This window comes from Neomonachus schauinslandi, chromosome 15 (genome assembly GCF_002201575.2).
Source record: "Neomonachus schauinslandi chromosome 15, ASM220157v2, whole genome shotgun sequence".
NCBI classification, from domain to species: Eukaryota; Metazoa; Chordata; class Mammalia; order Carnivora; family Phocidae; genus Neomonachus; species Neomonachus schauinslandi.
The window spans coordinates 58342999-58356128 of NC_058417.1; the positions used below are offsets into that span (position 1 = coordinate 58342999).

The 13130-nt window shown below is 60.7% G+C and overlaps 1 protein-coding gene across 4 annotated transcripts; it reads right to left on the reverse strand.

Moving 5' to 3' along the window:
• Positions 1–2630: 2630 nt before the first annotated feature.
• TEPSIN (TEPSIN adaptor related protein complex 4 accessory protein) lies at positions 2631–12977 on the reverse strand. 4 transcript variants are annotated; one of them, XM_021680921.1, is made up of 13 exons: positions 12919–12977; positions 11858–11930; positions 11469–11560; positions 11234–11327; positions 9072–9139; positions 8810–8888; positions 8583–8654; positions 7540–7749; positions 6390–6567; positions 6166–6279; positions 6008–6086; positions 5625–5759; positions 2631–4637 (listed from the first exon to the last, which is right to left on the reverse strand). In XM_021680921.1, the coding sequence occupies exons 1-13, from the start codon at positions 12964–12966 to the stop codon at positions 4089–4091; spliced, it is 1791 nt and encodes a 596-aa protein (XP_021536596.1). In that variant the 5' UTR covers positions 12967–12977; the 3' UTR covers positions 2631–4088. The 4 variants fall into 4 exon arrangements, with proteins under 4 accessions (XP_021536596.1, XP_021536597.1, XP_044777596.1 ...); XM_021680922.1 differs by lacking the exon at positions 8583–8654; XM_044921661.1 differs by lacking the exon at positions 7540–7749.
• Positions 12978–13130: the final 153 nt, after the last annotated feature.

Below are 13130 nucleotides of genomic sequence, written 5' to 3' on the forward strand. Positions count from 1 at the left end.
CGCGCCGCCTCCGGATCGGCCGTCCGCTTGCCCGCTCCGGCCGCCCGGAGAGCTCATTGGGCGCCTGGCTGTCCTTCGGGACGTTCCGGCGTGGGAGGAGCCGCGGAGAGTAGAGCCCGCCCACCCCGCCAGGGGCAGCGGGCCGTCGATTGGGCCAGCCGGAGAGGGCGTGGCCTCGGCCAGCGCGGGGCGGGGACGTGGGCGGAGCCTCAGGGAGGAGAAGGAGCGGGCGCGGCGTGGGCTGCGTGGCGGTCGGGGCATCGTTACCCGGGGCCCAGCCGGCCTGCGCCGACACCTCTGGTCACCCACGCGGTCCCGGGTTCCCACGCCGTCTCCGGGCTCCCACGCGGCCCCCGCTCGCCCACAATCTCTGGTCGTCCACACCGTCCCCCAGGCTCCCACGACGTCCCCGCTCGCCCACGCCCTCCCCCGGACTCCCACGCGCTCCCCGGGCTACCACACCATCCCCACTCGCCCGCGGGATTCCAGGCTCCCTCCTGGCTGAGGCACAACTGGACACGTGGGTCCTGCTGCACACCCCCTCCCGACAAACCTCCATATAGAGCTGGCAGCTGCATGTCCCAGGGGCTCGCTGGTGCCCTCTCTCAGGCAGCCCTGCCCCAGGACGACCCTGCACCCGAGGCCCACCGCCCTTCATCTTGTCAAGACCGTGCGGTGGTTTCATATCTAGGTCTATGGTTCAACTGAGATTTTGTTTAAGGTGTGAAGTATGGGACGAATTTTGTGTGTGTGCATGGATGTCAAATTACCCCCCCGTACCACCTGTTAGGTTATCCTCTCTCCACTGAAGTACCTCCACACTTCCGTGGAAAATCAATTGACCATATTTGCATGGGTCTGTCTCTGAACTGTCTACACTGGCCCACTGATCTGTGTCTGAACTCTCACCACCACCACCCTCCACTAGTGCTGCTGACGGTAAATGTTCAAATCAGGTAGTGGGAGTCCTCTTTGTTCTTCTTTCTCAAAATTACCTTGGCTGTTCAATTTATTTTAACTTTTCCTATAAATTTTAGTATCAGCTTGTCACCACCTACAAAAAAACCCAGCTGGAATTTTGACGAGGATTATGGTTTTTTTTAAGATTTTGTCAGAGAGAGAGCACACACAAGGAGGGTCAGAGGGAGAAGCAGGCTCCCCGCTGAGCAAGGAGCCGATGTGGGACTCGATCCCAGGACCCTGGGATCATGACCTGAGCTAAAGGCGTCTGCTTAACCGACTGAGCCACCCAGCGTCCCTTGATGAGGATTACGTTAAATCTGTAGATGGATTTGGGGAGAACTGACGTCATAAGAATGTGAAGTCTTCCAATCCGTGAGCATGGTATAACTCTCCATTTATTTAGGCCTTCACTGACGTCTTCCATCAGTCTCCTCTATTTTTCAGCATATGGGGTTATTGCTAGTATGCAAAAATACAGTTGGTAGTATAATTTACCCCATAGCCTGTGCCCTTGCTAAACCCACTTATCAGTCTTAGGAATTTTTGTAGATTCTATGGGAGTTTCTACATAGACAGTAATGTCTGTGAATAACAGTTTCCCTTCCAATGTATTTGCCCCCCTTTCCTCCTGTTTCATTGAACTGGCCAGGGCTTCCAGGACAATGCTAAACAGAAGTGGTTAGAATGGATAGAACTACCTTGTTCCCAATCTTGGGGGGAAAGCATTCAGTCCTACACCATTAAGTATGACGTTAGCTCTGGGACCAGGTGAAAGAAATTGCTGTTATTTCTCATTTGCAAAGAGTATTTTTCATGAATGAAATGTTGGAATTTTGTCCCTTGCATTTTCTGCATAAAATGTGATTTTTCTTCATAAATGTGTTAATTTGGTGAATTATACTGATTGACACTCAGAGGTTGAACCACCCTTACATCCCTGGGATAAACTCCACTTATCGTGACGTATTAACCTCTTTATATATTGTTGGATTCATTTTGCTAATATTTTGTTGAGGATAAAAAAACCCCAAAACTTATGTTCATGAAGGATATTGGTCTGGAGTTCTCTTAGACCACGTGCACATGGAACATTCCCCAAGATAAACTATATATTCTGGGCCATTAAACAAACTTCAACAGAAGTTTCAAATCTTGAACAATAAAACTGAAGTTATAGAAATATGTTCTGACTACATCAAAATTAAAAGCCTAATAACAAGAAAAAAAAACACATTTAATAACCCATTAGACAAAAGGACATCTCAAGGGAAATTAGAAAATATTCTGAACTAAGTAAAAATAAAACTATTATCAGGGGCACCTGGGTGGCTCAGTCGATTAATTGTCCGACTCTTGATTTTGGCTCAGGTCATGATCTCAGGGTCGTGGGACTGAGCACAGAGTCTGTTTGTCCCTCTTCCTCTGCTCCTTCCCTTGTTCTATGTCTAAAATAAATAAATAAAAATCTTAAAAAAAATAAAGCTATCAAAATTCATGGTATGCAATCAAAGCAGTGTCTGGAGAAAAAGAGCATTAAAATTTTTAATGTTAGAAAAATAATAAAGGTCTCAAATCAATCATTTAAGCTTCCACCTTAAAGAAACTAGAATAAAAAGAAAAAATGAACCCAAAACAGTAGGGAGAAATAATAAAGAGCAAACAACAATGAAATACAAAACATAAAAACAGTAGAAAAAATAATACCAAAGGTTTAGTTCTTTGCAAAAATTAACAAACTTCTAATCAGACTAACCAAGAGTGGGGAAAAGTCATCAACATGAGCAATGAAGGATCCTACAGACAGCCGGCATCTGTGGAACGAACCAGCTCCGTGGAAGACAAATTCCTGACACTCATGCGGGAAGAGAGAACCTGAAGAGCCCTGCACCTGCTTCAGAAACTTAATTTCATAGTTAAAACCTCACAGTTAACATTGAAGGACCAGACGGCCCCGCTGGCTTGTTCTCCCCAGCATTTTCTGACAGGACAAAAGAAGTCCTCTAAGTGAGCCCCTTAATGCTGTTGTCACTGAAACGCACACACACACACACACAGGAAGGAACAACGTCAGCGTGGCTGTGGGAACGCTAGCGTTTACTGAGGACATTTAGGTGGTGTGACCGCCCCGGGTAGTCTGCAGGAAGCAGGACACCGAGGGGGCAGCGATCTGAGCTCGAACATAAAGACCCAAGCAGTGGTTCCACATCCACAGAAAGCCTTGTTTCTGCGAGGCAGGCGCGGGTCTCCAGGGGACCCCAGAGGTCCACACTGCTGAGGCCCTGCTGTGAGCCTGCCTGCTCTACAGGGATTCAAGTCCAAACAGCTAGCCTCTGGTACAGGGGACGTGGGGGGAAACCGAGGCGGCCCACACCCTCCTCTCTGTGGTCACCTGGAAACCGTAGCAGCTTGGCAAGGGCCACTGCCTGGGCTCAGTCTCCTCCTCTCGCGTCCCCCACAGAGGAGCTGGGTGCCCCTCTCCATGTGCCCGTGAGTGTGCTGAGTGAGGAGCCAGGCCTCCCCTCCTGTCCCGTCCAGGCAGGCCATGCTGCACCCTCTGCCCCACGGCTCCTGCTTCCCATCCCTCTGGCCGCGGGGAGAGGGGCCTGTTTGCAGATAGGGCCACACAGATGGCATGCTCACCCTACCCGACCAGATGGCTACATGGCAGGAAACCCAGCAGTCCAGGCCCCCAGCTGCCCATCAGAACAAGCCACTCAGCTCCTAACTGCCTAGAAACCGGCACGGCTCTCCCTGCGGCCACCACGCCCACAAGGGCCCGTGTGTGAGGGGGGTCCATCTTCGCCTACGGGAAAACATTTGGGAGCTGGCCCCCGTGGACTCCTTTGCACGGTGTGGCCTGGCTCCATCTGGCTGGTGGACTCCTGGCGTATCATCCAGGCTTGACGAGTGGCTGTTCGATCGGCTCATGAGCCGCCTGTCCCTCGTCCTCTGCGAGCAAGGGGAAGCAGCCAGAGGGAAAGCAGGGCCGCTGCAGACGCCCAAGGGGAACCACTCCTGGTAGAACATGGGGGCTGTGGGCAAACGGGACAGCACAAAGTCACAGGGTCCTGGGAGTTAGAGATCGGGGGCCATGAGGACTCCACGTGTGGCCCAGGCTGGCCAGGTCACGAGTTTAGAAACGGGAAAGCTGACGGCTCTGGGCCAGGAGGCTCTCTCACTGCCACCTTCTGTGACAATGTCCAGGGGGCCTGGGGGGCCCCTTCTGTGGTAGTCCCGGCCCCCACCAGGCGGGGACAAGCCACCAGCTCCATTCCAGCAAACAAGGAGCTGCAGCTGCCGTTGGCCGCCGGGCTCTGCAGGCAGCTGCTGGGCCCCAGGCTAAGTTCTGGTGCTCCTTTTGGGGAGCCCGTGCCCAACGGGCTCCACTCAGATGGGGCCCCCTGCTCTCTGGAACCCGCCAGTCTGCTCTCCACCTCCCTGGCATCCCCGGGGACTGAGAGGGAGGAGCCATCCGGGGGAGGAGGGAGCGTAGAGCCCTTGGGCGGGAAGAGGGTGGGACTCAGAGGCTGCAGGAAGGCTTGGCTCCCAGCGAAAGGCACGGCGTCAGTCAGCAGGTCCGATGGGCCCACGCGGGCAGCAGCGGGGCCCGGCTCAGCTGGGGGCCTCCGGGCAGGGGGCCGCTGTCGGCAGGAGGCTTCCAAGTGCCTCAGGATCTGGATGTGGAAGGAAAGGGGACTGGCTGAGGGTTCCTGTGCACCCCAGGGGGCACAGAGACACCCTCCTCTGGAGCACCCCTGCCCAGACCTCCTCGTCCTGTCGTCCCCCGCCTGCTTCAACACCGGCCATGCCCTCTGCACCCGCACGCGGCCGCGCCTGCTGTCACATGACCGACATTTTCCCCGTCGGCAAACCTGGCTGCGGGACGAGCCAGCATGGGGAGAGCTGGTTGGGTGCCACGCCGGCACCTGACAGGGACACCGAGGGAAGAACGGGCCTTAAACCCTCCGGGCCTTCCCCACTGCTGCACAAAAGGCCTCCTCCCACCTTCTCGGCCCCAGAAATCCCACTATGACTGGGGCGCGTGTGTCGCTGGGTCACTAATTCTTTGACAAAACACAATTCAAAGACGAGCAACTAAAGATCTGAGTTTTCCGCGGGCACAAAAGAATGGAGAAGCCAGAGATGCCAACAGGCAGAGGAGGTGCCGGTGCCTGGCTGTGGGGGCCGCTGCCCAGAGGCTCCCCAGTGAGAGTCAGGCGGCCTGCACACCATTCAGGCATTAGTGGAAAAGGGACTCTAGAAGAACAAAACCGTTTCTGCTCTCCGGGGGCCAGGGAAGGACCGGGGAGCCAAGCACACTGTGGAGAACAGAAGGGTGAGACAAATCCAACCGAGCAAGCAAGGAGGGCTTCCCACAAGAGGGGGTCGAGTGGTCGACTCGAGTGGTCGGGGGAGCCGCCTGCACAGCAAAGCTGCTGAGCAGTAAAAGGCAGGGGAACTGGCAGGTTCCAGGAACTGGAAGGGGCCAGCGAGCCTGGAGTGCCACGGGCCGGGGACCCCAGCTGCCGTTCTAAGGGCGCGAGCTGTCCCGCGCAGCAAGGAGCGGGGGCATACAGGTGCATCGGGAAAGGCTGGACGGACAGGGGTGGGACTGCTGAGGCATCCCTCACCCGCTCCCCTGCGCCCCGGCTGCTGCCCACCTTGGTGGCCTTGTTGGTCACAGGTCCGGCACTGCCTGCACTGAGCTCCTGTAGCCGCGGCCGCGTGAGGAGCAGGATGTGCTCCTGGGAGAGCAGGTCGGTGCGCCCCAGGGATGCAATGGCCCCCAGGGCTCTCTGCCAGGCACACAGAAGGTCAGCAGGGTCCACCCCAGGAGGGAGGCCCATCTGACCAGCTCCCCTCCTCCTCCTGGCCCAACTGCAGCCCCAAGTTGGGGAAGCCCCGGGGCAGTCCCCCTGGAATCCTGTGCTCACTGCCCCTCCTGCCCAGGGCAGACCCCCCAGTGAGGAGGCCACCAGCTACCCCCGTCCGCTCCCCTGCACCTGCACGTACAGCCTCCCTCGCCCCGTGGGCCGGTCCTCACCATCTGCACGCACTCGCCGGGCCCGTCCAGGTGGCGGGTCAGCAGCTCCAACACGGCCTCACAGTTGAGCAACCCACACCTGCAGGAAAGGGCAATCAGGAGGTGGGGCGCGGGCGCCGGGGCCGGGGGCCGGGAGCGGGGAGAGGCGGGGGACTCACTCTTTAATGAAGCACTGTGCCTCCTCTCGGCTCAGAAAGGCGCGTGGCCCACGCGTCACGGTCTGGACCAGGCTCTGCTCCTGCTGACAGTCGCTCAGGGTCACGGTCTCAACCCTGTTGGGAGCACAGCGGTCAGGGCTGGAGAAAGACCCTTCCAGGTCAGGCCTCCACCCAGGGTGGGACCCAAAAAAGGACCAGGAGAGTGCCTTATGGTGCCCACTCACCGCTCTGCCAGGTCGCTGGGTGCCTGGCTGGCCGCCGAGGGACTATCACTGCCCGACCGACTGCCTGAGTCCGAGGCCTTGCTCTGGTCGCCGTTCTCCTGGGAGGAAGTCTGGGAGCTGGAGCTGCTGTCTGGCTCGTCCCAGCCCCCTCCAGCCTGCCCAGGCTGGGGTCTCAGGACTGTGAGAGACGGGACTGGGGATGAGATTGGGGTCCTCTGATCCGCCTCATACCCCCCCTCCCCAGGGCACCTGGACCAGGAAACCCAGGGAAGGGCCTGAGCTCCCGAAAAACACCGGGCACGAGGTGACATGGGACAGAGCAGGGCATGCCCGGGACACGCCTGTCCTCGGGCCAGCTCATGCAGCCCCAGCAGCGCCAGGCACCCAAGGCCAGGCAGGTGCGGGCCCGTGGCAGAAGGCGCAGGGCCCGAGTGGGTGGCACTCAATTCTCAGGGAGCCCTGACGTTCTTCCTTCAAGCCTGCTGAACTCCCAGAAGCCTCTGCTACAGGCAGAAATGCAGATCACCCTGACGCCTGTCCTGAGCGGTCCTTCCTGGCCACACACCCAGCTCTGTTATCCACCTGGGCTGCTATCTACTTCCCCCAGTGGGACGGGCGTGCTGTGGAGGCTGGCCCTGGCCCCAGAGTCCCTGCTGTCCTGGCTGAACCAGCAGAAGCTGGGCTGGGGTCCTGGGTCTGTATCTGAGCAGGGCGAGCCTTTGGGAGCCCCACCCGCTCTGGGGCTGTAACACCTGAGGTTCCGGCAAGAGGCTGGCAAAGCAGCGTCTGCATGCCGTGTGTAACCTTCGTATGATGAGGAAGCCACCGCAGAGACCACAGTAAACGCGCACCAAGGTGGTGGCAGGCTCTGTGGGGGCGCCACCCAGCCAAGGGAGCATCGGATAGCATGCTGCCTCTGAGTCATGGCAGGACCAGCAGAGCGGGGCTCCCTGACCCCATGCAGGGCACACTGCCTTCCTCCCCCGCCTCTCGACGGCTGCCTCCCTGAGCCGGGAGCCGGGGGCTCTCGCTACCGAAGGAGTCTTGCCCCTCGCTCCCCACTGCCCCCTCTCCCCCGAGCAGAGGACAGGGAGGGGCCGCTCACCCAGACCCTGGCAGGGGAAAGCCAGACCCCCCAGAAGAGTCTCACCGCTTCCTCGGGCACCCGGGCGGGCTCCGGAGAGCGGCTTCCCAGCAGCCAGGCCACTGTGGCCGGCTGAAGGCGTCATGGCAGGCTGGTAGGCATCACCCCGCGGCAGGGATCTCTGGGTGCTGGGGCTCTCGGGCCCAGGGCGCACAGCATTGGCCACCACCTCTGCAGCCTTCTGGATGGTGGAGAGAAAGCCCTCGCCCGCAGAGCCTGCACCAGAGGGAGAGGGAGAGGGAGAGGGTGACAGCCCTCCTCGGTCCCGTCCCCCATGCTCTCCTGTGTCTCCCAGGAGGAGGCACTGCTCCCGCTCAGGGCTCCAAAGGTCGAGATCTGAGCTGTAGTTACAGAGCAGAAGCCACGCGGGAGATGCGGATCCTTCTGGAAGCTTCCCTGGGGAATTGTGCTTCAGTATGTTTCCAGGCCTGACGGAGCCTGGGTGCTCCATAGCTTACGGCAGAGCCACACCCCTGGGTCCCCATGGCCCCGTGTGAAAGCAAGGGACCTCCTAAGGTGCTGCTTGTGCTGGAACTCGCAATCCCCACGGTGGCTCGTGCCCTTTCCCACATGAGTGCCCTACAGGGACCAACCACTGTCACCCCCGCATTAGGAAGAAGCGAGGCCTCTGAGCCAGACCTGCTTTAGGGATCAGTGCTCCCCAAGCGCTGGGGGGTGTGAGAGCCATGACTAGAATGGGTAGCACGCAGGCCACCGAAGCAGGCCTCGAGTACACGCCCCGCACACAGAGACAGCTGCTTCCACCCTCAACCAGCACCGCGCCTGCTTGGAGTCGCCTCCGTCCCAGCCAGGCCCAGCGCCCTATGCCCTCCGGCCCTTGAATAAGCCAGGGGCTGGGCGCCCACATGTGCTACTGAGGCTCAGCCTGGCTTCTCGCTTGCTGGTGAAGCAGCCCCGCCCTGCCTTGTTGTCCTGCAGACCTGGGCAGAGAAGACTGCGGGCGCCGGGCACACTGCGCCCTCCGTGCCTCGGGAGGCCCGAGCTGCCAGGCCTTCACCCCTGCACCCAAGAGCCCCCACAGCACTCACCCGTGTGGCCCCGTTCCTTGCTGTAGCCGAAGCCCTGGAGGGCGCTCTGGGGTCTGGACTGCGAGCCCATGCCTGTGGGCAAGGCCCACGTCAGCTGCCAAGTGTGGCCACCCATCCCCAGCCCTGTGCAGAACAGCATGCTGGCCAAGGATGGCAGGTGGGGAGCAGGGACCCCGAGCCGTCCCCAGAGGAACGACTCAGTGCAAGGGACGGACACGGTCGCCTACCTGCTGGAGGCAGGGCCCTGGGCGGCTGGGAGGGAGGCGGAGGTGACAAGGTGTCAGAGAACAGGGCGCTCCCCAAGTCCTAGACGAGGAGAAGGAGGGTGCTCAGCTTGTGCCGTCTGGCCGCTGTCCCCTGTGCCCACGGTTCTGAGGACCAGGCTCAGGGGATCTGGTCCTACAGCAGGAGCAGAGCCAGGGTCCAGAGTGGGGGGAGAAGAAGAACCGTCCGTTGCTGTCCTGGGACTGACCTGAGTCCCGGACTTACCTGGGCAGCCGCCCGCACCTTCTGGTACAAGCTGTTCCCATGGAGAGGATCCGGGGGGCCTGAGAACACTGCAGGCAGAGCCAGAGAGACAGCACTGAGTGGGCACTGCTGAGCCCCCCAGGGGTGCTGAGCCACAGGCCAAACCAGCCTGGGCACCCCCCCCGGGCCCCTAGAGCTCTGACCCCTCACAGGTGACCCCAGCACGCCCAGGGTGCGGGTTAGCTTTCTAAAGCACAGGTCTGATCTCAAATCCCCCCTGTGATATCACTTCCACATTCAAGTCCCTACAGCAGCCACCAGCCTGAGGAACCTGCCGCTCCCTAGAATACCTCTGCTCCTTGGTCCAAGCCTGGGGAGCCCCCCGAGCCCGTCATCCAGGACCCACTGCCCCAGGCTGCTTCTCACAGCCACACCGCGGTCCTGGCCCATGAAGTCCGCACCCCTGCAGCGCCAGGCTGCCCCCTCGTGCACGTGCACAGCGGCCCGGCCCGCGTTTCAACCTGCAGAGCGTGACGAGGGGGCCCCTCTCCCCGACCCCACGGCCGTCTCTCTCGGCTGAGCTCCTGCCCTGGCGGCCTAGGTACCTCCCTTGATCCACTCTCCACCCAGAGAGGATGCAAGCAAATCTCGTCCAATTCAAACTCTGCAGATTTCCAGAGACTTGACAATAAAACCCCCATTCCTTATACGGCCTTCAAGCTCTGCTTCTCAAAGTATCAGTTATGGCAAATGAAACTTCCTTAGTATTAAGTGACACCAGGCTCTCCCTGTCTCCTCTGTCACGAATGCCTCTCACGTCCCACCCCCCTGGGGCCGTCCTGTCTCCACCCTGCCAGGTGGCCCAGCGTGGGCACACATCGGTCCCTGGGCCCAGCCAGGACTGACGGCCGGAAGCTGAACCACCAGTGGACAAGGGACGGCAGCCGGCCCCTCCTGTGCGAGCCGAGGCGGTCCTCTGCAGGCCCTCCTGCCCCAAAGCCACCTGCTGTCACAGCCCCACCTCCCCACAGCCGGTGGCACCGTCCCCCGGGGTCGGCGCTCAGAGCACAGCGGACTGAGACCGCTAACTGGTAGTCGCCCTGTGGCGAGAGAGATTTTGTTGCCAACAGAGACAGGGAGCACTGTGGGCGTCTGCTTCAGAAAGTCTGCGGGAGACCATCAGGAGAGGCGGGGCTCTGGCCTGCCAGGTCTGCCTGCCACAACCTAAGCCGCCCCACCCGTGCCCTGCGGGCGGGGGGGCGGAGGGCGGAGGTGGCGACTTGCACGGGCCACAGCTGGCACCGCTGAGACCCCCCGGCCACCGAGAGTCAACGAGTATGCTGTTTCCATGCACAAGCTTTGTGGAGCTCACCGGGACAAGCACAGGCCCCGATAGACACCTGGGGCAGCGTGTGAGTTTTGTGCAGTGATGCTCTCCCGGGCCCCGAGCGCCTACCCTCACTCAGCCCTGCCTTCGGTGAAGGGTCGACAGTGATTTCAGGGTATGGGGTGTATCCCAGCACCTGGCGGGTAGGATGTGCTGCGTGAGGGTCCCCTGTGAGCACCAGGTGGCCAAGAGCAACTCGGTCCCCCTCCCTGGTGCTCCCCTCTCAGGGACAGCTCAGTGGGCATAGTTCTTGCCTGGAGGCCAAGCCCTCCCAAAGATTCATTAGGGGTGTATAGTGGAGTCTGTGGGTGCTATGCCCCCAAGACCACCTGCAGCCAGGACTCCTGCCTTACCCAAGGAGCAGGTCTCAGGCCATGTCCCCCCAAGTCCTAGCTAAGGAGAAAGATATGTGACAAGCCCTGGCCTGAGTGGGGGTGGGGTGAGACATGGCGTCGGAACCTGACAGGCCAGAGCCCCACCTCTCCTCGTGGTCTCCCACAGACCTTCTGAAGCAGAAGCCCACAGTGCTCCCTGTCTCGGGCCCTAAGGAGCAGCCCTGGGGAGGAGACCAAGCGCGTGACATGGGAGGTGGTGCAGACGCCTGCTGAGCACCTGTGGTGTGCCCGGCACTAGAACAAGCAAGACAGGTCTGGGCCGCCAAGGCCTGGCGGGGCACACAGGCAGAACCAGGCCCGTACGATGGGCGCAGCGATGGCCAGGAGAAGGTGGTGGCTGGGGAGAAAACTGGAGCTGCGGGGGGGGCATCTCTGGCTGCCCTCCCCCCTGCGCCCCGTACCTGCAGCTTCCTGGATGAAGGCAGGGTTGCGTTTGAGGATGAGCAGGGAAGACGAGGAGCCGTGACCACACAGGTGGAGCAGGATCTTCAGCACCTGGGGACAGTCACATGGGGTGGCACAGGCCCTGAGAGCAGCCTGCACGCATCCCGCTGCGTCCTCCTGCTTCGCCAGTCACTGGCCAGAGCTGGGGCCCTGACTCAGGGGAGGGTCTGTGGGGGCAGCGCAGGGACTCACCTTGAGCTTCACTCGGCCGGAGCCACTGTGCAGACGGTTCAGAAGGTACTCCAGGAGGCACTGGCTGCTGCCTAGGGACTCGTGGGAGATTTCTGGTACGCACTTGGGTTAGGGAAGGAGCGAGCTGACCCCTGGCCACACTAGGGCCTGGCGGGGGAGAGAACCAGGCCTTCCTGCCACCGGACTTCTCGTGAGTCCTGCCGAAAACACCCACCCAAGGCCCTGGTTTCCAGAGCTTGGGGCTTCCAGGGCCTCCTGGGCCCCACACCGTCAGTAATGTGGCTTCTGAACCCACCCACACTTGGTCTTTAGAGTAAAAGAGCTGTGGGACTCTTCCAGACAGGACGAGCTGCTCCAGGGCCCTGCATGTGGGTGACGAGGAAGGATACTAGCGATCTCCTCAAACAAGTAGCCCGGACACGGGACATCATCATCTGACGTTCCTCTCAGAAGAATCGGGAGCTAGAAAGGAGCGAGAGCCCTGATGAGTGAGCATTACAGGGATCAAACGGAGACACCCGTTCCCACCTCGTTCCGCATGGGGTGGGGAGAACGCGAGCCTCGGTACAGGGGCAGGACGCAAAACCTCAGGAACACATAGGTCGACAAGCGCGTGGATTCTGCAAGGTGCTCACTGCGGACTACGGTTTGAATTGCCGCTGTCCAGTGTCACAAGGACAGACGCCTGGAGATCGTGTGAGGCTGTGTGCGTGCCCTACTCACGCTATTTGTCCGCCAAAGGGGAGCTGGAAGACTCGCAGAACCGTGACACCCTCAGCACGGAGTGGGAGGGCACTGCTTCAGGAGGACGGCCCAGCCCCGTGAACACCTGCCCGGGAAAGCTCAAAGCCACCAGCAGAACCTGCTTTTGTCCTGGCCGACACCAACGACAAGCCCCCGCCTCCGCTTCTTGGAGCCTTTACTGAAAAAGGCTCGCGATTGTGAACCCGGGTCTCCTACGAGCCAGGGTTGTCTTTCTCAAGGTCCTGAAGGCGTCCCTCGAAACTAAGGCTTAGGAAGGACAGGACCTGTCTCCGGGCCGGCGCGGGGATGGGATCCTAACCACACACAGCTGCTGGGTTGCCCGGACGCTGCCCAGCCCCACCCCTCCCTCAGTCCTCCTGGCACAGATGGGACCCGAGCTCAGGGCTTTCCCCCGGGCTAGGGACGTCCCGGGTGTCCGGCTAGGTTTATCGGGGACACTCTCCGCGGCTGGGTTTTTCTGCAAGGCTGCTCTGGGCGGGGCAAGAAACCAGAAACCGGGGCCCCCAGCCGCCTTTCCAGTTCGGGTTCTGTTCCCGGGGCCGCACTGCCCCAGGTGAGTCGGATGCAGGGCCGGCGTGACCTGCCCACGCCGCGTCCGTGGGGACGGAGAGGGCCGAGGGGGACGGCAGGGTCGCCGAGCCTGGGAGGAGGCACCGGCGGGGACCGAGCGGGCGCCCGCACTCACCCGGTGCAGGAAGCTCAGACGGTCCCGCAGCGGCGGCGGGGACGCCATGATGCCGGTCACCTTCCGGCCCCGCCTGCGGCCCGGCCCCGGACCCCCTCCAATCACCGCGCGCGCCTGGCCCAGATGGCCAATCGCTCGCGCGGGGCGGGCCCCGGCGCCGACTCCGACAAACAACTTGAGCCTGAGCCAATCCGAAGTCCCAGATCCAAGAC

Coding starts and splice junctions, on each gene's coding strand:
- TEPSIN (XM_021680921.1), bottom strand. CDS start 12,966: ATGGCGTCCCCGCCGCCGCTGCGGGACCGTCTGAGCTTCCTGCACCGG. Junction 6,568..7,539: donor CCCGGGTGCCCGAGGAAGCG/GTGAGACTCTTC, acceptor CGTCTCTCACAG/TCCTGAGACCCCAGCCTGGG. Junction 4,638..5,624: donor TGACCAACAAGGCCACCAAG/GTGGGCAGCAGC, acceptor TTCCACATCCAG/ATCCTGAGGCACTTGGAAGC.